The sequence below is a fragment of the Lepisma saccharinum genome, chromosome 21 (assembly GCF_977018435.1).
Source record: "Lepisma saccharinum chromosome 21, izLepSacc3.1, whole genome shotgun sequence".
Taxonomy (NCBI): Eukaryota; Metazoa; Arthropoda; class Insecta; order Zygentoma; family Lepismatidae; genus Lepisma; species Lepisma saccharinum.
This window is the reverse complement of record NC_139249.1, coordinates 25,169,386-25,196,712: the sequence shown is the minus strand read 5'-3', so window position 1 is coordinate 25,196,712 and position 27,327 is coordinate 25,169,386. Positions and strand designations below refer to the sequence as shown.

The following is a 27,327-nucleotide window of genomic DNA, read 5'->3' as shown; positions in this document are numbered from 1 at the left end:
GGCTACAAGGCCGAGAGTTGCTCACTCACGGGAACCTACTGAACTCTAGGTCAGAGCTGGACAGATGGGCCAGACTTCCAGGCGCCACGCATCTGTATTTTAGAACATTTCTGCGATCTTATCTCTGGACCTGCGCCATACACATTGGCAAAGACTGCAAGTCCAGCAGTCATTTCGGGCTGCCCCCCCCCCCCCTGCCCCTGTGAGTTTTCAGCAGCTCTTAGGACAAGGAAACAAGTCAAGGTCGATTGAAAATAACATCCGAGCACATTCGATCTTCTCTTCTCGCGTATCCAAGAGCAAGTGTGGCAAAACAAGCCTGGTACGTTGGGTAGTAGCGGCCCTTGGGTGCGGGGTAACATTAGTGCACTTGAGGGAGGGGAGGGCAGAGGTCAAGTGCTATTGGATATCACTCAAGCATGGTGTGGTGGTGTCTATTTTTAGTTCAGACCCAATTGTGAGCGGTAGAGCGCTCGTGAAGGGAATGAGTGGGGGGAAAAAACAACGCATTTTTCGGCCGATTTCCTTCAATTTCTCAACTTTTTTCTAAATTTTTCACTGTTCCTGGGAAAAGGGTCGTTATACCTGGGGTTGTAGAATCGAGAGTTGACTGTATTTCAGTTCTGTCTTTTTGTTCATGTGTGTACATGTAAAAGTGTGATATACTGAAATCTTAAAACAATAGACTTATTGTTACTATTAGGGTATTTACAAATGCAGTTTGCAATTGTAGATTTTCCCATACAAACATAAGATGGGGTATTAATCTTCAACCACCACTTTTTGCTGACTTTTACATGAATACAATAACTTCTTCACAATGTGTGACAATTGTCAGTCTAAGTTTTCAATTTTTTTCCCAAAAATTTATGGTTTTCTAAAAAATTTCATATTTTGCTTTTCTTTCTAATATTGGGAGACTGGCATTATATGTCCTCAAAGAGTGGTCTTTTGTTATACTTCTCTAAATTTGGTCCATCAAGCGTCCATCCTAGAAGAGATTTTCTAGAATTTTTTTCGCAAGATAACAAGATTTTCATATTTTCTTTTCCTCCATAGTGGCAAGTTTTAAAGACTTACCATGTGCTAAAGGTTAATAAACGTTACGCACAAATCTTCAAAAGAGTGATAATGTTGAGCAAGGTGAAGGCCTTTTATTTCCCCCACAATGCTTTACTTTTGTATTTATTGTGCACTGTTACACCACAATTACCAACTTACAATGGTGTGCCAAGTGGTTTCTGGCATGCAATCTGTCAAAATACTGTATTTTAGATGTATATAATGCACACCCTGATTTTCGACGAGAAAAAGAGAAAAACAATTATATCACATATATAATGTGCAGTACAAATCAGGTTCAAGGAATGGCTTACTTAGTTCTAGGTTGTAAAGCTGTTGCTATGCCAATGAAGAACTAATATCATCATGCCTATTCAATGAGTTGCCTGTTGCTATGTGGACCAAGATCAGAAGAATATAGTCTTGTGTATGCAATGAGTCACCAACCCATGCCACCTCCTCCCTCCCCCTCCCTCCCTCCCTCCACTGTGTTTAGCATCCCAAAGCTTTTACTCCTGTAACCACTTTGTTTATTCTGTAGTACAGGAAATTGAGATCAAATTTACATTATGGATTTTCAACGCTCTGGAAGTTGTTTTTCTATTATTTCTTGCCCGACAAATACCAGTGATGCACATCCCATATGACACTGCAAGGATGATGCAGTTTTTCTTGGTGTCTCAAAATGTTCAGTTTTAAAGTGAAAATTCATGGGAAATGGCAATTTCACTTCATAGTGTTTTTAAAATTATTATTACTGAATAAATCCAAGCTGGTAGTTTGTATTTGAGCCTGTTGATATACAGGGTGTCACACCTAAAATTACCACTGGAAGTATTTTGTAAACAACAATAAATATTGAAAAACTTCTTTTGCAGATGTATAGGTATGAGAGGGGCTCATGAAATTAGTGGACGCAATATGTTCAACTACGTAAGGAAGTACGGTTTTAAACACAAACTTAGTTGTTTTTTTTTTAAATGGAAAGTCCATTTTATTTTCTGCTCAATTGAAAGTATAGAAAAAATAATTAAGGATGGCGTTTGTTACATTGTCATACAGGGTGAGCATAAAGTATTTCCCAGATTACAAACTTTTATTGCTAGAGAACTATGTTAGATACAGATATGCGGTTTGTTGGAAATGGTAGCTTTACTCATAAACTTTTTTTACAGTACATTTTGACATGTGCTCCCTTTGTTGCCCTTAGAACGTCTAGGCGATACTCAATTTCTCTCCATGTCTTTGCCAACATATCTTCCGTCACAGTTTCTATAGCATCCCGTATTAGTGTCTGAAGAGTTAGGAACTGGTGAACTAAACACTGTGTCCTTAACATAACCCCATAAGAAAAGTCAAGGGTTTATGTCCGGCAAACACGGTGGCCATGATATGGGACAGTCTCTACGAATCAGACAAAACAAAGAAATGAAGAAAAAAAACTTGATGTATTGCACTACATATTGACATAGGTTTTATTTGCCTATCTACCGTGGAATTGAGATATAAATATTCATAATCAGGGAAAGACTTCATGCTCACCCTGTACATCAAATAGTTCTCAAGTAATTGTAACCTTGACACTTGAAACAAATATTCTCGCAACTTCATTTGTGTGTCTTATATACATATCCCTCCTTTTGACGCCATTCTTGTTTTGTAACAAACGTGTTACTCTTCTGCATACAATGCTTTGTGCTTAGAAAAGTTGTTACATTCCAACAACTGCGGGTTACAATAAAATGTGTTGTTTGTACATAAGTAAGCTTTCACAAATTTTCTAAAAGGTTCTGATACATCTTTCTGAGTTAACAAATAATTGTTAATTAAAAAGTATAAATTTTAAACATTCTGCCATCAGTTACATACATAAATGTTAGTACATTAACATCTTTCTAATTTTTAATTGGCATTCACTTATTTGTCATAAATTTTAGTACATTGGAACAATCAACTCTTCTTGTTTGGTCAAGTCAACTTGTAAACTTTGCAGCTTAAATTTTTTTTCTTTCATATTGATTTATCAAATAAAGCAAGGTCGTAACAAAGTGCACTAATTAACAAGACGTTTGTGATAGTTTACGTATGTCAGAACTGTTGCTGAGAAAGTATTTTCAGACACTGAAAAGGCCAGGATGATACTTTTCTATGGTGAGTGTAGGAAAAATGCAGCACATGTGTGCACGGTGGCATTTGCCCTCGGCTCTGCCGACAGGCATAGTGGAGGATCTGCCTTCACACTCAACTCTAGGTTACAATTACAGGGTGGTGACAGACCTGGAAAACCGGGAAAAGTCAGGGAATTTTCTCTTGATGGACCTTTCTTTTCTTAAGATATCGTTATGGAACTCTGCACGGGAACAAGATATCTTTTTGCTAAGGTTCGGCCTCAACTCTTAGGCCCCTTTTATGCACAACATAACCACGGCGCCAGAAACCAGTGATGGCAGGAGAAGAGAGAGAGAAAAATATGTTAAGCCTTTAAATATTACGTGGAAAATGCTTTGAATTATCATTTTTTCTTGTCTGTATGGGAGTAGTAAGGGGACAGAACTCAACAGATGGAGGGGATGGGAGCGGGTGGCGCGGTCCGATAGTTGTTGGACATCGTAGTAAGGCATTTTGTTGGAAAAACTGAAGGAACATGGAAGCAAATAGGCTCCATTGATACATACAATTTTTGTTGAATACCGCCACTCGACAAAGTATCTCGCTACAACGTGCGCCAGAAATTGCATGCATGGCACTCTTATGGAATTGATTTTTGTTGGATGTCTTCAGTCTGCAACATCCAACAAATATCGCATGTATAAACAAGAGCTTTAGACTTCAAATATGCTGCTGAATTTTATTACTCTTCTGGCTGACTTCACCTTATTTAATGTAGCAGTGCTTACGAAGGTTTTCTTTCATCATTCTGACATATTACTGGTTTCGCCAAAGTTAACATACATTTACAATGACATTGCACTATTCTTAGATATCAAGAAGAATCCAACAAAATGGGATATATATTGAATACTATCACGAAAAAGTGAAACATAAATCTGCGTTGGTGAACGTTATAAAAATTTGGCAAATGCATGCTCCCAACCTCAAATTTACTGCAACACTAGTATTGCAATGAAATTTACACCACTCTCTGTCCTGTCTGTTTAAATTCGTGAGATATGGTCATTAAACTCTCACTGAGTGAAGTTAATGTCCAATATTATGAAATTAAATACTAATAATAAATACGTAAATATTTTAATATCATATTGACTTGAATCAATCAATCATAAAAGCATATAACTTTCTTCAAGAATTGACTCTTCTCTGCCAGTCCTGCTAAATTTTAACCTTTCATCTACTGCCCAAAAAGTAGTTTCCAATTAGTAGGTACCTTGATTTTTTGCAAATGCGAAAACCGTGAAAAATGTTAATTGCTGCGAAGTTGCGTTTATGAATGTGCAGTGATGTCTGGACACATTTTTTGCCGTTCGAAATATCGAAATAATGCATATTTGTCATAAAATGCGAATTGTTGGCATTTTTAGCAATTATTTTTAAAAAAAATGTCCTAAAACAAAGAAAAATTCCGTGAAATCCAACATTCTTGTCTCTTCTAGGATTTCGGAAACAAAATGTGCATACTGTGTACATAGAACATGCAAGTTTTGCAACATTTTATTTAAGAGTAAAGTATAATGCCTGTTATACATGGAATAATTCCGACAGCCACATGAAATCATATATTTTCCACAATTTTTTCAACTTCTATCAAAACCATTTGCATCACAGAGCCAAAGTGGCAGGATTCTAACAGGAGATTGAGTGCGTATCTACCGTCACACGGGAGCCACATCTTAGTATTTGTCACACAAGATGTGTTTTGAATTACCAAGCTAAGTGCGCACCAGCGGCATTTGTCGAGCGAGAAATAATAAAGCTTGGTCATTAGGGTGTCTGATTACCATGCGAGAGACCCGGGGTTGATCCCCTGCGAGGCAAAACCGGGATCTTTTCCACCTAAACTGCTCCGGTGCCCACCCAGCGTCGTTTTAAACGGCTACCTGGAGGAAACTTGGGGGGGGGGGTTTACAGGTAGCCAGGAGCATGGTCCTGATAACATCACCTGCACCTTCGAGCGTGATCAAGGAAGTGTGGGGCCCTAACTCTAAACCCCTTAATACCTTCATGGCTTGGTGCTAAGCACAGGGGAGCACTTTACTTTTACTTTTACTTGCTCAAAAATCTGTTTCAACATATCAAACTGTCACGAAAATACGTAGAGCACGTGACCTACAATTTAAAATAATAGTTTGAAAGCACAATGGAAGTATGAAGTATAACTTTTGGTATATTTGGCAGACAAAATGTTCTAAAACAAAAACGCGAATTTTGAGAAATGTAACACTAACAAGTCACAGAAAGATGAGGCCAATTTTTGGTGCCATAATATATCAGTATCTGCCACTTGAGATTGCTTCATTTAAATTTTTTGGGTGCGTCGCCACTTATGGTCATTATGCACCATTCAGTATATATGGGGAAAATTCCCTTGTCTAAAACCCTTCTTAAAATTAAAAAGGGATTATGGACAATAACTTCCAACATATCAAACTCTCATGAAGAAGCTTAGGCCATGTGACTTACAATTTGAAACAATAGTTTAAAAACAGCGCTAAAATGAAAATGTGAATTTTGGGAAAAATAACTTCTTCCTGCCTGCATGTGTGTGTCGCTCTCCGGCCACTAGTGCTGTGTACAGGCACCATTGGAGCTTTTTTCAGGATGCCCCTCGTATATGAACGTTCAGAAGCTGTTATGAACAGTGTTTTCCTGTTTTAATGTTTGTTTAGCTAAATCCGGTACCTATACAATGCAATTCTATAAATTGCTTGCGTTAAATTTCTAATACCTACATACCCTTTTCGTCAGCAATAATGGTATAACTGCATGTTGTCAGTTGCACAGTACTTCACTTGAATATACTGTACTGAAGCAGAAATCCCATTGATAATGTAAGGAAATATGCCACTTTCTTTTGTACAATTCAATTGTTTCAGTTATATGCAAGAGTTAAGTTGTTTGCTTTACAGAGAAGACAGAAGCAGCTCTCTGCATCGAAAAATGAGTCCGCACTCATGGTTCTTGCAAACCTCAGTGGAAATATCAACATATAATACAGAGAATGGCTAAGGAGACTGATAAATTACAAAATATATTTCTTAATCAATCACTCTTCACTCTAATCTCATTTACTCGTTACTTTAAAAATAATCAAGTATTTTATTTTAAACTTACTGCGTATGATAAAATTTCGTAATAATTCCCTAGCTAGTGAATTGCAATAATTTTCCGATTTGCTATTTTGCAGTTTGAATTCCAATCGTAGAGAATAGAGAAATTAAGTGAATTTCATAGAAGATAATTGGTACTTAGCAAATCCATACCTGGATCTGTATGAGTTTATTATTTCCACTTCCAAAAATATCGATTTCGTTTAGTGTGTAATTTGTCAGGGAAAATTGTAAATTTTGTCCTGGAAAACCTGGAAAAGTCAGGAAATTTCATTTCTGCTTGTTTGTAGCCACCCTGAATTACTTGTGAACTATTTGATGTATTACAATGTAACAAACTCCATTCTTAATGATTTTTTTTCCATACTTTCAAATGAGCTGAAAATAGAATGGGGTTTCCATTTAAAAAAAAAAGAAGAAAAAAAAAGTTTGTGTTGAAAATCGTACTTCCTTACGTAGTCGAACGTATTGTGTCCACTAATTTCATGAGCCCCTCTCATACTTATATATCTGCGAAAACAGTTTTTCAATATTTATTGTTCTTCACGAAATACTTCTATTGGTAATTTTAGGTGACTCAACCAGTATACGTGTTATATGCAGTGACAGTGAAAACATGCATGGTTTCATGTCTGTCTGAATTATTCCGTGTATAATACACACCAAAGTTTTTAGTGGCAAATCTTTTTGAAAAAAGTGTGCATTATACATGAGTAAACTGTCCTCCTCCGCAGTCGAGCGGGTTAAGGCGTTCACTCGTCATTAGATCGTTCGCTGCGGGACGGCATAGGTTCGAATCCGGCTCTGGTCGGAATTTATTCGGCCTACGTATAGGGCCGGTGGCAACCCACCATCGTGAGGAAATTGGGGAGCTCCGAGTGAGTGAGCGTAATCCGGTTGAGACGACCTACTATAACGACTGGGGATACGTCGGGCTGACCCCTCGATTATTCCAATACTGGTTGAAGATCTCCACGCTTAGAGGTGACGAAGGAAAGTGTGGGAGGGAGACCGGCTGTCGGTAGGTAAGCCAAGGCCCTTCATGGGCTGTCACGCTAAGGATTTATTATAAACTGTTAATTATTAAATTATGTACTGTTTGTTCTTAGTTTTACTTTTCAAATATTAATCAACATGGCTTTTTCTTTGTAAATTTCAGATATGATTTCTTCTTGGTGTCTCAGTCTGTGCGTCAGGGAACTGTAAGCCCCACTTCGTACAACGTGATATCTGATACTGTAGGACTCGATCCAGACAAGTTACAGCGTCTAAGTTACAAAATGACTCACCTGTACTACAACTGGTCGGTAAGTACTAGTGATCTATTTCTAATATATGAAAACAGATGCACAGCAAATTCATGTTTTTTTTTTGCATGATTTTGTCTAATCCAATTTCAGGAAATCTACAATTGAAATGACATGCTAACATTGTGTTCTGCCAAGACATGTAATGAAATGCGATTCAACATGTGATCAAAAAAGTTACAAAGTTGTTTTTTTAAATCCACTTCATGCAGAGATAGGCTGATTGGGACTGGACCTACAGTGGGATATGAAGCACTATGCAATGTGCCTCCACCAGGTATAGAACCTGGAACCCTTGTTCGCAAAGCAACAATGTTACCACTACACCATGAAGGAAGCACACCTTACTCTTGAGATATGCACTTTACCAATAGGGCACCTCTTTACTGTTGATGTAACCACTACACGATAATGATACAGACTGCAATATTTAGCATTTAGCAAATTAATTTAATGATGTTGGTCTGAGAAAGCTTTTGATATTTTTTATTTATTTATTTTTTGTGGTGGAATAGCAAATGAATTTAGACACTAAAATTGTGAGTGAAGTAGAATTTTCCATTTAGAACTTTATATTAATAATCTGTTTCTCTCCTTCCAGGGAACAGTTCGTGTGCCTGCCCCCTGCCAGTATGCTCACAAGCTAGCATTCCTTGTGGGACAGTCACTTCATGTGAAACCCAACAATCAGTTGGAAGATCTCCTTTATTTCCTGTAAGAGTTGTGGCTCAAGACAATGAAGTTCAATGAAAGTATCTTATTCATTTATCTAAATACATTGTTTTTTCTTTTATTCTTTTCACATTCAAGTGTGTGTGTGTGCGCACATGTGTGCCTGTGTGCATAAAAGGAAGAAGTATGCATTTCAGGCAATTTCACACCCCAAGATGTGCTTGAGACACATTTATGTTATTATCATGTCACATATGTTTAAATGTACAAGAGTAAACTTGTACTCGTTGCTTCTACTAAAAAGAAATGTTGATGCTTGTATAAGATGTGTTAAGCATCTGATGTTTTGTTATTAGAATTTTGTAGAAAAACAAGCAAGATATTGTTTCAATATATAATGTCTTTGTATTTTTGTATCCTTCAAAAGAACAAAAAATAATTTTGTAATAAAAAGGATTTATTCCAGCTATAGTAAAAAACATTTGAGTTATGTATTGTTAATTTGCGTTTAAAAGATGGTAACTTTATCTGTCTTGGCAAAACAGAAAATTGATAAAAAGAAAACCCACTCCTACAGTATTACATGGAAGGTAGGGTGTTTTCAAATAAACCTGCATTGTTCAAGAAAACCCTTAAGGTTATGTGGGTACAACAAGGTTAATGTTCTTTACATATATATATTTTTGTATGAATTACTATTCACAAATCATGAAATGTTTTACACTTGCATTTTATGCCTTTTTTTCTGTATTATATAAATTTCCTTATCCAATACAACAATATTGTCTTCATTAAAGCAGCTTTGCCCTCTTAAATACCACTTGAGCTTGGTGCTGCTTTGCATGTGATTTGAATTGTGAATTTAGAGTACATCTTGTCATAGAACTACTGTGGTGTTCCATGAAGATGCTGATACGAGGAGTGTCCTATAAGTAGCGAGCCTAACTTAGAAGGGAATAGGATGGGACCACATTAGCAACATATTTTTCTACGTAGTCTCCCTGCAGGTCCATGCACTTTTGCCAAAGCTTCTGCAGTTCTTTTATCCCAGTCTCATAAAAGCTTTCCTCAAGGCTTGCAAAATAGTCACCCACAGCACTGATGACATCATCATCACACTGCTAATGCACACAGCTCCAAAGCTTTTTCAGGTTAGGGAAGAGATGAAAGTCTGATGGAGCAAGATCGGGTAAATAAGGGGAATGACGGACGGTTGCTATCGCAACAAGCGATATGTTACACATACATTGTCCTGATGCAGAATCACCCCTTTAGAGATCTTTCCCAGTCGCTTAGTCTTCAAGACACCCCGTAATTGCCTCACCAGGGGGAATCATCTTCATCAAGTTTACGGCTAATTAAATGAAAGTTTCGACTTTTCTGCTGGTGAAATGATGCATCTTAAAACTGCCCTCTTCCCATTGACATCTTTTTCTATCCCATTGGAAGTTTTATATTCCCAAGAGAACGAATCAAATCAAACTCCTATATGATCAATGCTTTTCTCCTTGCCTCCTGGCAGTGTTGCCAAATCGATACTCACAAAAGAACACTAAATTTCACCTGAAATGGAGTTAAAACTGACTTTCATGGAGCTAGATTTACAAAGGCCGGATAAAGTGCCTCCCTCCTATAGTAGTTTTCACGTTCAGAAGAGACAACAGCGCTTATGGAGAAACCGCACAGTGTTGCCAATAAAGCGCTAGCTCATGTCGCCGGGAAATGATGACCTTCCTTCACAATGAAGGTGTTACATATTTTGTATATATTATGATAATTATATGTAATTGTTAATATTAATATTATACTGTGAACGTTAGTTATCCTTTTTACTATGACCCATTGCGATCACTACACACGCGAGTGTAATGCACGAATATGACACTTCAGAAATCACTTAAAAAAGTAAAAATCACTGAGCGCTCACACAACTGAAAACACTTTTTCGAGAGAGGGAAAAAGTCTAAACATACCAAAGCAGATCTCTCACTCAAGTAAGGGGAACCTGGCACATGGGTTAGATTAAGTTGCAACCCAAACAAACAAATGAGTTATAGCCCACGTGAACTGATAAGACGTGAATGACTCAAGCAAGGCATATCATATTTCTATCTTGAAGCCCCATATTTTGTCATGTGTTGGAAAGCCTTTCAAAGGTTAATATGGTGTCTATGAATTTATGTGTACGTTGGAAACTGAAAGGTGATCTTCATTTCAGTATTAATGTCGACAGTAATGTAAACAAAAGCAAGGTGTATTTGCGACAGCACTAATGTTGCTCACAACGGCAGCATTGGAAATAATTGTCAATTATTAAATTTAAGTAATTTCAATTCTATTATAACAAACTGCATGAAGTAAAATAACAACTCGAAAACTTGGTGGTGATTAGCCGGAATGCTGCGGTGAGTCAGCTCAAGATGGCCAGACAACGTCTCCTTAAAAAGAAACTCCAAATGCATGGAAGTAATATTTCTGGGAACCTTTGAGTGGTTATAAAAAATAATTTCATTATTTTCTCCACAACTTTGTCGCTGGAAGTTTTTACTTGGAATTAAAGAACAAAAAATGGCCAGCGACGACATTTTCTACTGCACGAATATAAAAAATCTCCACATACTTTATTTGAATATTTTTTAATGCACCTATGACAATTAAAAAACAGTGTCAATTTTTTTTAATAATGAATGCTTCAATTTTACGGCATGTTTCAACGTTAGGAATGAAAACAATGTAAAAAGTGTGTTTTCACAGAAAATTTTCGTTTTTAATTTATCTAAAACTATGTAAGCAAGTTACCAGTTTTTTGTGTTCACCATCGTATTCTCTACAAAATTTCCTGCAAAACTGCAGGTACCGATTTTACTTCAGCTAAATTTGTAAATCCAGAAATTTCACAACAGCGCACTTGTATTTCCCATAAGAAAAGCATTGCCCATAAGAGCCCATTGTGTCTTCTGAATGTGAAAACGACTATAGGGTAATGTTAGTTGTCAAAGGGGTAGGGGCACTGCCATTAACGTTAACTCTAAATTGATGAATTTTTTTTTTTTAGTTTTCAACATCTAGATCTGGCAACATCGCCCATCTCAATAATCCACCAGGGTGATGACCAGAGTTAGGATTTTCAGGTGCGCACCTTTTTTTCGTAGTGAAAGCGAGACCTCTCTGGAAGGACTCAGTGTGTGAAATGTTGCCTCAACGTGAGAATGGAGCTAATTTTCCAGCACCTTTTTTCCCCTTTTTTGATAAACTTTCCCCTTCCCTCCCTTTTCTGGGACATTTATCTATTTTCCCCCTTTTTCGTGTTTTTAATCGCTTTTCCTCCCTTTTTTGGGTCCTTTTACTGGTGTTGTTAAATATATATTGTTTTTTCGCGACACTTCTCTCTTTAAGATGTTTTCACATTGTTAACTGAAATTGAATGTATTGAAACTGTGATTGATTGTTGCCTATTTGAAATCAACAATGGAAAGACCGCTACTGATATGCATCAGATTGCAGTTATTTTTTTTTTAAGATGGAAGAAGGAAACTTCATTTGGTCTTGGAAGCAGTGAAGCAACAATGCGTTTCTGAAGTGGTGGGTTTCACGTTTCATGTGTGCACGGTGGACAGATATTGTTTGTGGATGTAAGTTCCTGACCTGCTTTTTCACTCTGTTAGATCCTGTTAGTGCATGTACTTTACCATGCCGAAAGTGCCCAGATCCCGATTTCTCAGTCTGGCTCAAGAATTTAAGCAAGAGTTCATAGAAAGTGATGGAACTGTTATTCGATGCACGATTTGTGATAAGGGAATCACATTAGATGAAAAACACCAGAGAGATCGCATCCAGCAACATATTTCCAGCTCTAAGCATCAAAAGACCAAGAATCTGGAAGGAAGTAAATCTCGGCAGCCTCTCTTACGCAATGCATTTGAGCAGTGTTCTTCCAAGAACCAAAATTTAAAGGAATGAAATGTTGACTTGTGTGCATCTTTTCCACTCAACAAGGTGAACCATCCGGCCTTGAAAGGGTTAATTGAAAAGTACATACGGTTGTCAGTGCCCGATGAGAGTACGTTAAGGAAAAACTATATTGAACCTGTGTATGAAGAAACTGTTCGTAAAATTAAGGTGAAAGTGTCAGATTGCGATATAGGAGACGACAGACTCAATGCAACGATATGTTTTGAACATTTTGGTTTTTCCTCTGACAGGTGAGGAAGTTAAGCCCATGGTACTAAACATGCTAAACATGTATGAGCTGCAGAAAACCAATGCCAGTACAGTCATGCAGTCATTTATGAATTTCTGTCAAAAACTGTGGCCCGGTGGAATTCAGTTCGAAAAAGTTGTTGTTGTAGTTACTGACCAGGCTCCCTACATGCTTTCGGCATTTAACAATTGAAGCCGTTGTTCCCTAAGTTAAAGCATGTAACCTGTTTGGCTCATGCCCTTCACAGGGTTTCTGAATCTATTAGGAACGAATACAACATTGTAAATGAGTTCACATCTGATCTGAAGAAAATACTCCATAAGGACCCGAGTCTCATTCTTGCCTACAGAGAAACTACCTGCCTGCCCCTGCCACATTTCCCCATCATTACTCGCTGGGGATCATGAATTTCTGCGTGAAAATTTTGAAAAAATTAAGGAGTTTGTGCTTTCCCTGGATTCAACCGATGCAGGTGCAATTTCCAAGGCACAGCAACTTCTCCCGACAAGATAGATGATTTGCAAAAATAACTATTTTGTGTACATTCCTACAAGTACCTGTCGACAGCCATCAAAAGCTTAGAAGAACAAGGCATCGAAAAGGAAAAACAATGGGATATCTTTACTACTGGGAGGGGGCAGTTAGATGGTTTTGCCAGAGACAAACTTGAGGCTAGTCTTGACAAGAATCAGGATGTTGTGGAATTTGCCACTTCCACAGAGTTGCCATTCCGAGTGAATACTAAGTTTGCCCCACTTGTTTCTGTGGATGTAGAGAGAAGCTTCAGCTTATATAAAGATATTTTATCTCCGAAAAGAAACAAACTCACTTTTAAAAATTTAGAAATGCTTAATGTTGTAAGGTACAACAGCTTTGTGTTTTTCCCCGACTGGTGAATAACTGTTACACAACCTATGTGTGTGATGTGTACACAGCTTCGAGTGAATAGCTTAGACTAATAAAATAGGAGGGAAAGTTTTAATAAGTAGTATAATTATCAGCACCTTTTTTTTTTGGCCCCTTTTTGGGTCTTATTTTAGCACCTTTCCCCTTCCTTTTTCCCAATGAAATTTTCCCCTAAAAATCCTAACTCTGGTGATGACACCTGGAAATGTCTGGGAATTTTCTCTTGACAAATGTTTCTTTGTTGAACTGTAGATGTGATGTGATGCAATGAACCTGCTAGACATTTGATTTTGAAGAAGTCTTAAGTGCTGCACTTTAATGGGAAATCATCTTGCCAGCCTTTGGCGTAAACTTTTAGGTCAATTATGTATTGGACACAACCACAGTGCCAGAAACAAGTGACTGAAGGTGAGGAGGTGGGGGAGGAGAAATTTCCAGTCGGGCACACACATTTGATGAACCTCTAAATGTCACATTTAAAATGTATTGACATTTTTTTTTTCCTTGTCTATGGGAGCTATAAGGGGTCGGACCTGTTGACCAGAAGGGTGCACAAACTCTGATACCATCAGACAGATGTCCCAACACCGTAGTATGTCATTGTGTGGACATTCTGAAGGAACATGGAATCAAATAAGGGCTTTTATCCAACCTGAATTTTTGTCGTATGCTGTGGAATGACATTTGATCTGCCGAAAATTTAGGCTCCATTGATGCATGTGATTTTTGTCTGATAAATCTGACTAATGAAAAGATCCTCTCGGGCTATTGACCAGGTGAGTTGTGGAAATGATTCCAAGCTTATGAAAGCTAACGTCATTCTCATTTTCAGGATCTTCTACCTTGAAGATGAGCTTTTGAAAGCTTGGAATGTTTTCCACAACTCACCTGGTCGATAGTCTGAGAGAATAATTTCATCGTCACCAGGAAAGCTTCAAGGCTTACTTTGATTGTCGAATTGCGACAAAATGTTTCTATGGTATAAGAATGCATGCATGGCACTCTTATGCATCAGATTTTTTTTGTCTGATGTAGTGCGACATTTTGTCGGACAAACTATCACTCTCAATCTTAAAAACATCATATTTGTCAGTAATCAATGTTCCTCTGCCAGCTCTACTGATTTTTCACTTTTCGTCTACTGTTATTGAATTTAACAGGCTGAAGCTTTATATGAGGATGGTATAGAAAGTACATTCCAGTTAGCCATAAATTGAAACAAACTTCGGTAATAATTGACATTTTATTGTCCCATAACTTACTTTTCGATACATTTATCACCGTTCTTCAGGTATTTGTTGTAGTGTCATGTCATGTGTCTGCCTCCAAAGAGCACAACCATCTGTACAGCAGCATTACTGTCAAAACGTATGTCCTGCCAGAAACTGCTTCAGCTGAAGGAAGAGATGAATGAAAGTTGTAGCACGTGAGGTCATGGCTCCCACTTAGTGATACAAAAGAGCCCACTTGCGGTCCGGTGTGTTGGGCATTCATGATGGATCTGCCTTCCATGAATAGTCTGCACCATCGTCTGACCATTGCACCTCACAAGTTCCGGTGAATCCTTGCCGGCATCAGCTTGTGAGCATGCAAAAGTCCGTTTACATCAAGCAGTCTGTATATGAGAACTGCCATCTTTCTCATAGAGTTGAGCCAAGCTAACTCCTGCTGGCCCCCGTGGTGCAGTGGTGAGAACATCGTGCTACAACACCAGGGGTCCTGGGCATGGATGTTTGCGAGTGTCCATTCATCAATTTAATCATGTCATCTCTAATCCCCATCTTCACAAATTAGTCAAAAGTGGCACAAAAAGCGAAGTATATTAAAGCAAATCAAGCAAGCTAATTCCTGGCACAGGACTCATCTTTATGGCAGGTACCTGTTGTTGCCACTTTTATCTATGAAGAAACTTGTGGTCAAACAGCCAATTAGTAGAGGCACATATTTTTGGTAAATAAAAAAGCAAAATTTCGGTATAAAAATTGAGTCAATTTCGGGTTCAAAAGCGGTAAATAAAATAAAATATCGGTGTTATAGCGGTGAAAAATTGGATCAAAAGTGGTATATTAAAAGACATTTTGGTTTTAAAATTGTGAATATAATCCTAAATTTGATTTAAAAACTACACTTATTCCACAGAATTAACATTTCACTTCTAATAGCACATTTATGTAGTTATCCGAGTATTAAGTTTATTTCTGTGTAAAGGAGTCAATTTTTGTTTCTCCAATATTAACAGCAGAATTAATCAATTTTCCGGGAATTGCATAACTCTCAGGATAATTCAGACCTCGGAAGGTGCCGTGTCGGTGAATAAACACTAAATTTCGTGTTTAAGAGTTAATTTCGCTTTTTGCAGTTCATTTCGCATTATTTCGTGACAAAACATGGTCACAAAATGCATCTCTCACCTTTCAAAAACATGAAAAATTAACACTACAATGTTTTTTTTCAAATTTCGTTTTTTCGTCAAAAATGAAATATGCATGCCCCTACCAATTAGACCTATGCTGCCCCCCTCCTCTTTGAGTAACAGTCGGCAACCGTAGAATCCCGCAGCGGCCAGTAGGGAAACAGGATTTTGCCAAAATAACTGTTCTGCGCTGTGAATACAGCCAGGAGATAGCTTGGCCATGATATAACACTGTTCTTAAATCTACTCCCTTCACAACAATGTGATTGCATCATATTATAGACACACATCTCTATGTGCATGTTCTCCAACCACTAGTGCAGTGTTCCAACGATAACGGAACTTACTTTCTGGATGTGCCTCATATATAAACTTAGATGCTGTTATTAACAGCATGTTCCTATCTTATTATGCCTTATTAGCAAAATCCGATGCCTGTGCAGTACAGTAGATTCCTCTACTATAAATTGCTTGCGTAAAGTTTTTAATATATTTATACATGCACACATACTTTTTGCCGTCAATATAGATAACAGTGTGTTGTCAGTTTCATGGTACCTTGATATACTGTGAATGTTTGTACTGAAAGAGAAGTCACATTGATAATGTAAGGTAATATGACACTTTGTTTTGTACAATTCCATTGCTTCACTTTCAGAACGTTAAGTCCCGAGAAGCAGGTTTAAGATATGTTAGGGTTTTGGGTTTGCCAAGTGGATGCCATGTGTTTGCCATGTTCACATAAAACAAGCCACAAATTCACCATACCAATATCTGTCATGTGTGCATGGATTAATTTGTTTGCTTGCTTTATATAGAAAGAGACAGGATAGAAGCGTTAATGCTTCGAAAATAAGTTTGCAGTCATGGTTCTTGCAAGCAGCAGGTGAAATATCAACATTTAATAATGAGAAGGGCTTAGAAGAATGAGAAATTACAAAATTTCTTAATTAAAAACAACTAATTTACTCTAATCTCATTTAGTCCTAACTTTAAAAATAATCAAATAGTACAAGTCCCTCCCTAGCTTGTGAATTGTAATAATTTTTCAAATTCACTTTTTTTGAGAACAAATATGAATCATACAGAAATTAAGTCAATTTCTTGTAAGCTAATATAGATACTTAATACAATCCATACCTGAAAGCTGTAGGAGTTTATTTTCCATGTACAAATATGTGGATTTAGTTCAAAATTGTCAGGGAAAACATGCAAAATTTGTCCTGGAAAAGTCGGGTAATTTCGTTTCTGAGTCTGTAGGCACCCTGTCCCCTGATGGTCATATGAAATGGAAAATAAAGAATTCCCTGACAACAATATTACATCAATTTCACATCAACATGGCGCTATAAAGAAGTAGCTGGGGATATGAGAGGGGGTGGGGCAACACAGCCAATATACAAGGGTTGGAACTTAAATAGTGGCAACACTGCTGTGGAGACACTATGCAATGGAATGTAGTAGTGGTGCTGATAGCAAACGTTGTTGACATACCTACCTTACCTCCAAGCAAATGGACTTGCCCGTCAGGTGCACAAGCGAAGGGGAAACAGTCACTTGTGAGCGAGCGGTCTAAACAGGAACAACGGAGTTGGATCAAGATTGAATGTGCCAGAGGTCGTACAGCAGGACAATGTCATCAAGGGCTTCAAGAGGCATGCGGGGAATCGGCATTGCCGTACAGAACAGTGGCACGGTGGGTGCTCTGTTCGGTCGATGGGACTGGGAAGACTGTACCATCCACCATACTCCCCGGACTTAAGTCCTTGTGACTTTGATTTGATTCCGAAGATGAAGGAACCACTTCGTGGCATTCGCTTCAGAACTGTTCCAGAGATTCAACAGGCAGTAGACCGCTCCATTCGCACCATCAACAGAACAGGCTCTGCTAACGGTATACTATGCCTTCCACAACGCTGGTGACTACTTTGAAGGACAGTAACAGGTACAAACATGTAACTCTTGTGTATCAGTTGTGAATAAATAGTTGCCACTATTTAAGTTCCAACCCTCGTAACAATATCACGTTACATGCAAAATGTATAATCATGGCAAAAGTTGGTCTATGTGGGCCGGAACCAGTGATGGCGGCATAGTGGGCAAAGGGGTGGGCATCCCAGTTCACTGACGAATGAGTGCACGAAAGAACCAGATCTGGCTCGAAGAGAGCTAAGTTGGCACACTACCACGGACGGAAGGGCTTGGGAAGAGTCCCGTGCAGACTGTATCACATGCCCTTAAAGTTTACTCATTATTACATGTAATTTTTTTTTTTAAATGCCGTTGTTTAGGAGACACCCATTTATCTTACAGTAAAAAAAGGGAAATGTAGGATTTTCAAACTCTCCTTTGTTAATAATAGAAACAATTATGTATATTGTTTTGTAATTTGAGTATACCTTTAGAGCATCATTTCTCAACCTATGGGGCGTGACCCACTGATGAGTCCAGATGAGTGTTTGCTGGGTCACGAAGTCCGGCTTGAATATTGATTTACTGTGTCTTAAAATCCTATTACATTTAAATTAATATTTTGTTTTAACAATTTAAATGTGCGTATCCTAGTCTAAACTCTCCATTTCTGTTAATCACGCTCTACCATTGCTTTTTTACTGGCATCTCAATTTGAGCATGTGTGTTTAGTTAGATGTTAGATAGAGTAAATTAGTGTTTTAAATTACAAATTTATATTTCTAGAATGAAGTATGTGTGATTTGTTTTAAAGTGCATAAAAGAGGGCATTTGACACCATGTAAGAGGAAGGTGAATCAAGGTGAACAAACTTTTCTTTATGGATTTCACTGATTGAGGCATTTCTGCACTATAAACCCTAGGAAAAATATCTGTTGTGTTTGCAACCATGTACTACAAATATATTGTTTAAAACCGACGACCACTCGCCTGGATCTAGAAGCAGAACTAATCTATCATCTGGTGCAGAAGATGAAATAGTCTTCCTCGCAATTTGTTCCTACATTTGTCATCTGACTCGGAGAAGAGTTAAATTTAATATCACCACCTCCACTGGCACACACCAATTCGAATGTGACACCAACACTATAAAATTAAACCCCATGATTTCAATTCAAGTGTATCGCCACTATTTCAGTTTATCAATCGTGGCGGAATTTGAAATGAAACAGTATTTGCATGTAACACTTTTTTTCAGGCACCCTTCTGACTTTAAAATTGTATCCGAATTTTTCCCCTTTTTAATGATAATATATCCCTGGAAGAGCCTTGGCCGATCTCCCGACTGCCAGTCCTCTTCCCACAATCCTACCTAGCGGTGTGGAGATCTTCAACTGGTAATGGGGTGATGTGGGGTCAGAATGTCGAACCCCCAGCTGTTGTAGGAGATTTCAGAGACTGGATTACACTACTCACTCGTAGCTCCCCAATTTCCCCATGATGGTGGGTTGCCACCGGTCCTATCAGGCACGTCGCGTGATAATGTTCGCATGAGCACGTGAACACTCATGTAAATGTTTTAAATTACGTACATATTAAATGCACACACACACATATATTTATTCGAAAAAATACTTCTTTGATGTTCGAATATATACACACAATTTACTCAGAGTTGACGTCTTTCACATCTGATAACTGTTTTAGAGAGTTGGTAACACTGACTCCCACGGTGTTCCACGGATTGCGTTGAACACAATTGCTGTGCGTATGGCATCAAACTGACAGCTAAGGGACTGTTGGCCACTATACCGCAAAAATGTTCACTGGGCTGTGCGAACATATGGTGCGGGGAGCCCTGATTCAAGCGGCAATACTTCTTGCATTCGGCACCAGAGAGCAGCATATACAAGGCATGTCTAGGAGGACACTGTGCTCGAGACGGTCTGCGCTACATAGTTGCAAACTTTAGTGTGAAATCGCTAAACCTGGCAAATTTTAAATTCCAGTGGGTGCTAAAGTTCACGGAATAGTGACGAGCGACTTTTCTTTAGAAACTAGTCTGTAGGAGTTACATATCTTTCAAGTTTTATATGATTTGAGCATGTGCGTCCAAGGGCCATTCAGACTATGCACCTTTTTTTTAGTAATCGACGTTTTTAATGCAAAAAAAAAGAACTCTCACCAACTTAAATTGTAAAGGAAAGTGCGAACTATATTTACATCAATTGAACGCGCATTTTTCTGGTAACTATACTCAGAATAGTATGGAGTCCTATGTCTAAATAGCTGTTACCGAAAACAGTTATTAATTGATGTTAGTAATTATTTTTACTATTCTCGACGTTATTAGAATATGCTTATTGTGAAGAACAAAATATAACTTTCAGAATACTAGAGATGCATTTTTGCTACACATAATATTTTCTTCTTTGAAGTTAGAAAGTTAAAATGAAATATGCATAAAATTATCTCATTTGAAATGAAGTTATTTTGTAATCTACATATAAACGCACAAACATTGAAATTTAATTTATTGGTTGGAATAAACCTGATGTAAGTTGTTCTTTACAGCACTTTTTAAAAATATATTTTGCATTTTTCACCTGTAAATTTGATTCAGGTACTTTTAGCGCATGTTGAAGATTTAGCAACTTCTGCATTTCAATTGTTGGCAACACTGTTGCTGTAGGAGAACTGCAAAGGGGACACGTTATTTTTGGAAAGGTCAAGTTCCGTTCATTTTGCGTGGCAATAAAAAAAGCCTATGCTCTTTGGCGGTAACCGGCAAAACGCGGTTAGAATGGTGTCGACTGTTGAGACCGCGATATCTATTGGCAAGCAGTTGGGTGAATTTATGTGCATTGGCTTTCAGACGTGCATGTGTGTGTGTGTGTGTGTGTGTGTGTGTGTGTGTGTGTGTGTGTGTGTGTGTGTGTGTGAGTGTAGTGTAGTGTAGTGTTGTGTTTTGTGCACTATGCATACTGTTAGGAGTTTGAAAGAAACTTCATTTTCTCGAATGAGCGAAGCAGAACGAACGGAAGTAAAAAGGATGGGCCCTCACCAGCCGGACCTCCCAAACTTCAATCATAAGCATCTCAACCGAGTTATTGTGGGTGGGGCGAGGGTATTCTGTATAATACCCAAACATCTTACATACACAAAATATTTTTTCTGGACTGGACGCGTCCTACCCTCTGTCCCGCTAACGATGCACGTGTTTTCAATGCTGAATGAATGTTGTTGGTTAACATATGGTCGGTGTAAGAGAAAGTAGATTGCGAAGTATGGTAGTCTTGCATTCAGAGAGCTGCACATCGGCCAGAATCGCTTACTAGGCCCGACTGGCTGGTCGGGCGGGCGAGTAAAATTATATACCTGGGTTTTGACCCGTCAAGCATCAAAAGCCCACGGGTAACTGGAAGGCCTTGCAAGACGAAGCTCGCTTATCTTCAGCGAACGCTCATTCCGATTTTGCACCGTCTCCATATACATGAGTCACGCAGTCACCGTTGCCAACTTTTAGATTCTAAAATGGTCAAGGATCACTTAAAATGTTCATCACTTTTATCAATTTGACATTTATTCCTTGCTAGAAAACATTTATATCACTCACACCCAGTGGCGGCGATTGGGTTCCAAAACTAGGGGGCCAATGTGCAAAAGTAGGGGAGGGAGCAAGGACAGTTTAATTTCCCTTGGTACATGAGGTTAGCGTGGTGCAAAAGTGGCAAAAAGTTGGGAGGGGGCCAACTGCACTCTCTCGGTCCCGCCCCTAATTGCTGCCACTACTGTCACCTGTAAAGGAGTACGAACCAAATCTCGCAAAAAGTGCCATCATAAATATTTTGGAAGTTTGTGTGACTGGTGGTGGTTCTACATTATACTTTTTGAGGGGTGCTCCCCTATGGGCAGTGGTCGTGTCGTCGCCTTGTAATCAAGGGGTACTGGGTTTGATACCCGGTGGAAGCACATTGTGGTTCGGATCCCACTTTAAACTATACGTCCAGTCCCAATGTTCTTTAGGCAGTAAGACAACTGAAATATCCTTAAATGTGCTAAACTTTTTTTTTAAAAAAAAATCAGAAATACAAAGTAAGAATCTTGAAATATAACCTATATATTATTTAATGAGTCCTTCTTTGTTTCCTCATTTCAAAGTTTGTAGGATGTAAATGTCACAAACCATGGCTTAAGTAGAAAATATTGAAGGACGCACATAAAATGTCGGTGCTTGATAGAGCGGGGGGAAAAGGGTGCGCTAAACCACAATCCTGTCTAGGGGCCCAAAGTATCTACCTACAAGCTCTTCGACACAATCGGTTTCAACATCAACAAATCTTAAAACGATAGTCATTTGCACCATAAGTGTGAAATCTTTGGTGTATTCAATTGATACAGCTAATTTGACTTTTTTTAATTAGCAGTTTTGTCTTTGTTGCACATTAATTGTACCAGTTAACTTTGAATTTTAGGTCTTAGATGATAATAATAATTGTGAATCTCATTTTCTTGTTACGTCTTAATGTTCTTGTAATATTAAATATTTGACGCAGTGGCGTAACAAAATCGTAAAGTACGCGTCCACAAGAAATAAATTTGGGTCCCTCAAGTACAGTCATATTCTTCCAGGAAATTTATGTAATTACTTAAAATGGCTAGTTGTGGCTACACTTACATTAATAACTATACAAATCGATGCTCTAACTCTGAATTTTCACATATTGCAACATTTGTGTATTCAAAGGAAGAAAATACAAATACTTACTTATCTCTTCCCCCCAAACAGAAGGCCGTACAGGATACAGAGAACACTGGAAGCTAGCGTAGAGCTATCAAGGAGAAGAAACTTTCCCAAAGCACTTGATTTCAGATTTAAGCACATTCCTGAAACGTAGAACTTGGATCAGGAAATTCGGAAGATAAATAATCTTCGTGTCCATTACAGAGGGCAATAACTGCATCTGAAGTTGTAGGAACGAAGGAAGAACTGCTAATATTATCCATACCCTTCTTCAGTTTAAAACAGCTGAAGCATTTAAATGCCCCATACTTTGCTCCGTGGCAGTTTGAGGTGCTTTACCTTTAACATATTAAAATCGGGTAGGCTATGTAAGGTCACGAGACAGAAGAAAAGCCAAGATAAAGTGCTTTTTATTCAAGAAAATAATAAATGGATAAGAATGTCCAAGAAATTTTTGCCTTGATATTTCACATGAGAAATGATAATTATTTTGACTTTTTCGGGGCCCCTTAGGCTTAGAGCTCCCGCCCGCCTCTGATTTGACGTATTCATTCAAATTATAACGTTAAACTAGAATATAAAGCCAGATAAAAAGGTCAATTTTATTGCCCACAAATATTAGCCTTTTCTATCTTTCTCACTTCCATTTATTACGTTTTTCGTATTAACCTCATGGGACGGGAGGCCCCTACATGCGCAAGCCCCAAGGTGGTCGCCCACTTCACCCACCCCTTGCTACGCCAATGATTATACAACCTCAAGGCACCTGCGCTGCGCCTAGCACAACTTCAAATATTTCCATGCGTAGTGAAATGTAATGACCGTTGGCAACACTGACAGGAGTGCTCGCTTCTACTACTTGCAAGAACTACGTCGAGTCTCACGGGTCTTCTTAAGACCCGGGTAATAGAAAAGCCTGGCAGGCATCGATGCCTGTGCACAACTGTGACGTGAAGTCCGCTTGCGCTTGACGTGCGTGTTGCATATTCTTGTAGGCGCGCCTCCTCGCAGACGGTTTTTTTCCAGGTCTTGTGCAGGTCTCTGCTTGCATTGTACATACCTGAGATTTGCATGTTATACTAGTTAGTTTGCACTACCCACTACTAATTGTAAATTGCGTAATTAAAATAGTGTTAATTGAATAAAAAATCTTGTATTACTTCAAATATAGCGTGATTTTTGTGGGAAATAGTTGAAAATAAGTTTAACTGTTATTCTTACTTTTTCAATTGAAGATGCAGTTACAATGGGAGAGGAGCAAATCTCCATTCAGTATAAAAATTTTATTGTGAACACCCGTATGTGAACCGCACGCGACGCCACTGCGGGAATCACCTTGATTACAAGATAACAGTCTTACCACTAGAATACCTGGACGGGGAGGCCCGATTATGTTGTTTCCAATGCTTAACATTTAAGAATTAGATAGTTTGTGCATTCATTCTCCCTGAAGAGAAGGAAGGACTGAATATTTAGAAAATCAACATTTTCAAATAAAAGCAGTGAAGGACTCGGAGGGGGGGGGCAGAGAGTGGTAAGTGCAAAGCCCCCTTAAAATACCTCAGATTGCCATTGTGAGAGAGGAAAATTGTAAAAATACGAAATATCTTGTTGTGTATTCTCCTTCCACAGAAAGCATCTATGGCATCTATGTACTATCCACCTTTACAATTCCAGCTCTCCCCAAAAATCCTGTGCACGCCAGTGGCTATTGCCGGCATTCGAACGAGGAACTAACAAACAGAAAATACATTTGACGGCTCTTTGGATGTTGCCAATCCATTTCAACACATTGTATTGTTTGATTGATTGAGTTGGTGTTTTATGTCCACTTTATGCACAGGTAAGGTTAATCTGGACTGGACCTACAGTTTAAAGTGGGATCCGTACCACTATGTGCCTCAACCGGGTATCGAACCCGGGACCCTTTTATTACAACACTTTGTAATAAAATAATCTTGCGATCTTACTAAAGTAAGAAATATACGTACTTCAACATTGTAATGACCTTGCTCGAATTGAAATTTTATGATAGAAAATATATTCTTATTTTCGGTCGAAATGCGTCCACCATATAAAAATCTGATGAGCTGAAATATTTTTTGGGGGGCTTCATCTCCACCCCTTGTAGCGCTATCCCTGCCCACAACTCCACATCCATTCTTCAGCATTAAATTCTAAGCTCAATCTTTTGGATACAATCGCTACTTCGGCACCCTCCCTCCGCCCCCATCATCCTGCATTTACAAGTGTTAACGTTTTTTTTTTAATTCTCCCAGAGAATTCCTATGGAATCGCACACCTGTTGTTCGTAGAATTACTACATCCAACCGTTGATCACTCCAAGAAATCTACAATACGCCCTACAACGTGGTTCTTCAAGTTATTTGTCTGGAAGTCCTGTATCAACTGATGAATGAAGGTCGAAACCACAGAAAAGTCCCTCAAAGGGAACCCATGTTATCTTGACCTGGCCACCCTGCGGAGAATCACAAAAAGTGATAAAGACCGATGGCCAACAGTTGAATGCATGAACAGTTTGTTTCGCAACAATGAAGAGCATCAATCATTCAAATACCCTCCTTCGACTTCTGAGGGGTAAGGGGGCGCCCCCAACTGGAAAATGAATGTCGACCAAAAATTATATATTACACCCATATAATGTCATTTCAATCACATCAATTTATGGTAATTATTATTATAAAAGCATTGCAGTAATAATAATAATAATAATAATAATAATTACTATTAGAGGTAAAGGTGGTATTATGAGCCATTCATATATTATGAGCCCCCCCAATATCTGTTCATGTAGTGGCCTCAACCTGGCGGCGACGATTTTAACTGCTAATTTAGTAACGCCTTTTGCCGCCAGAGAGTTATCGTTCAGTTGCAGCTGATAGTTTATGAGTAAACGTGTTCTTTTTGTTTTCTTGATCTGAAAAACTTTGAAAGGTAAGTGTTTTGCTTTTAATTGCAGTACTTATTCATTTAAATTCATCCTAATGCATTATTGCATTGGATAAAGCATGTTTAAAAGATTGTTTTTGTGTAGATACTATGTAATTTTGCAAGTAACAAAGATTCGTTATGCATGTTCCAATTCCAATATGGCAAGGGTTGTAAAATGAGCCCCCATCGAGCTTGGTATATGAGCCCCCAAACTTTAAGGGGCTCATATTATATACACTACAGGAGTGGTTTCAACTTTGTCTTTTCAGATGTCACGAAAAGTGCTAGGTCCAAAAAACAAGACCAAAGGAAAAAAACTGGAATACTGAAGATATGGTTAAGGTAATGAAGACTGTGAGAAACAAAGATATGGGATTGAAAATGGCATCAAAAATGTTTCTTGTTCCAAGACCTACTCTTCAAAGGCTTTGGGTAGCTTACCAACTGTGTGAAAGAAATGGAATTAATCACCTATTCACAGAAGAGGGGTTAGCTGGTAGAGTTTGGTTCGACCACTTCATGAATCGTCATAACAGTGTTTTATCTCTTTTGAAACCTGCTGCGACATCGCTTTCAAAAGCAAATGGCTTTAACAAAAAGGCAGTCGACAATTTCTTTGATATCCTGGAAGTCGAGTACTCCAAACACAACTACCCGGCAGACAGAGTATTTAATGTCGTTCAAAGCAAAATCCTTCGAATCATTGGGTTGGGTTGAGAGAAAAAGACAAGTGGGAGTTCTAAGTTCTGCTGAACGGGGGTCTCTCGTGACAGTAGTCTGCTGCATGAGTGCAGGGGGAACTTTTGTACCTTCTATCTTCATTTTTCTTAGGAAAAATATGTCTGAGCTTCTCATGAAAGGCGCTCCACCTGGGGCAATTGGTGGATGTCACCCGTCCGGATGGATACAAGCAAACATTTTCACAGACTGACTAACGCACTTTATTGACAAAATTAAACCCTCAAAAAATTACCCTGTGCTCCTTATTCTAGATGGCTACAACTCCCACACCAAAAACATTGACATTGTGAATCTTGCTCGAGAAAATGGCATATCCATTGTAAGTTTACCCCCATACACATCGCATAAACTGCAGCCTCTTAACTGCGCTTTGAAACATCACTACAGTGAAAACATACGCAAGTGAGACCAGTTGGACCCTATGATATTGCCGAACTATTGGGAAAGGCTTATTTGACTTGCCAGACCGGATCCATTGCTGTGATTGGGATTCAGGTTACAGGATTATATCCATGTAACCAGAATGTTTTTTCTGCTGTGGATTTTGCACCTTCCTCTCAAGAGGCACTGGATTTGGAAACCCTGCAAAAAGGCAAAGGGAAAATACCTAAATCCTCCAACAATGCAGTAAGAGGACAAAACACAGGTACTGAAACTCCACAAGAAGATGGTCAAAATGCATCTGGGACGACAATTGTAGAATCAAACCGCGCTGGAACTGCAAATTTACCAGTTTTGGAGAATGTGCAAGTAACAAGATTGCAACCAGCTGCTACAGATTTGGCATGGGCAGTTCCGGTCTGTGTAAAGATAAGGAGAAGAAGATTCCCGGACACACTGTGTCTCCAAAAGATATCTGGCCTGTTCCCGATCCAAAGAGGAAAGTGACTAACAAAAGTCCTAAACCCTCCAAGGCAGCTTTGATTACATCGTCTCCGTGCAAAGATGCTCTGTTGGCTACTGGAGAAAAAGAAAGAAGTCAGATTCAGCTGAAAGGAAAATAAAACTGAAGGATAAAAAGCAAAAAGATGATCAACAGCCTACTGAAAAAAACACAAACTAAAATAAAGCATGCAGTGAAACCGAAGCTTCATAAAGATTCAGATGAGGAATTCTGTGAATCAGATATCGAT

General features: G+C 38.5%; 1 protein-coding gene across 3 annotated transcripts in view; it reads left to right on the top strand.

Annotated features, from left to right (window-relative positions):
* The window catches only part of LOC146004373 (piwi-like protein Siwi), a 133,452-nt gene extending 124,397 nt beyond the window's left edge, over window positions 1-9,055 (top strand). For 2 of the 3 annotated variants that reach the window (XM_083143173.1, XM_083143174.1), the window contains exons 17-18: window positions 7,507-7,654; window positions 8,256-9,055. In XM_083143173.1, coding sequence (XP_082999299.1) covers window positions 7,507-7,654; window positions 8,256-8,372 — 265 coding nt within the window. In that variant the 3' untranslated portion in view covers window positions 8,373-9,055. The remainder of the gene's footprint in view (window positions 1-7,506; window positions 7,655-8,255) is intronic. The other variant, XM_083143172.1, reaches the window with a different exon arrangement.
* The last annotated feature ends 18,272 nt before the right edge of the window (window positions 9,056-27,327 follow it).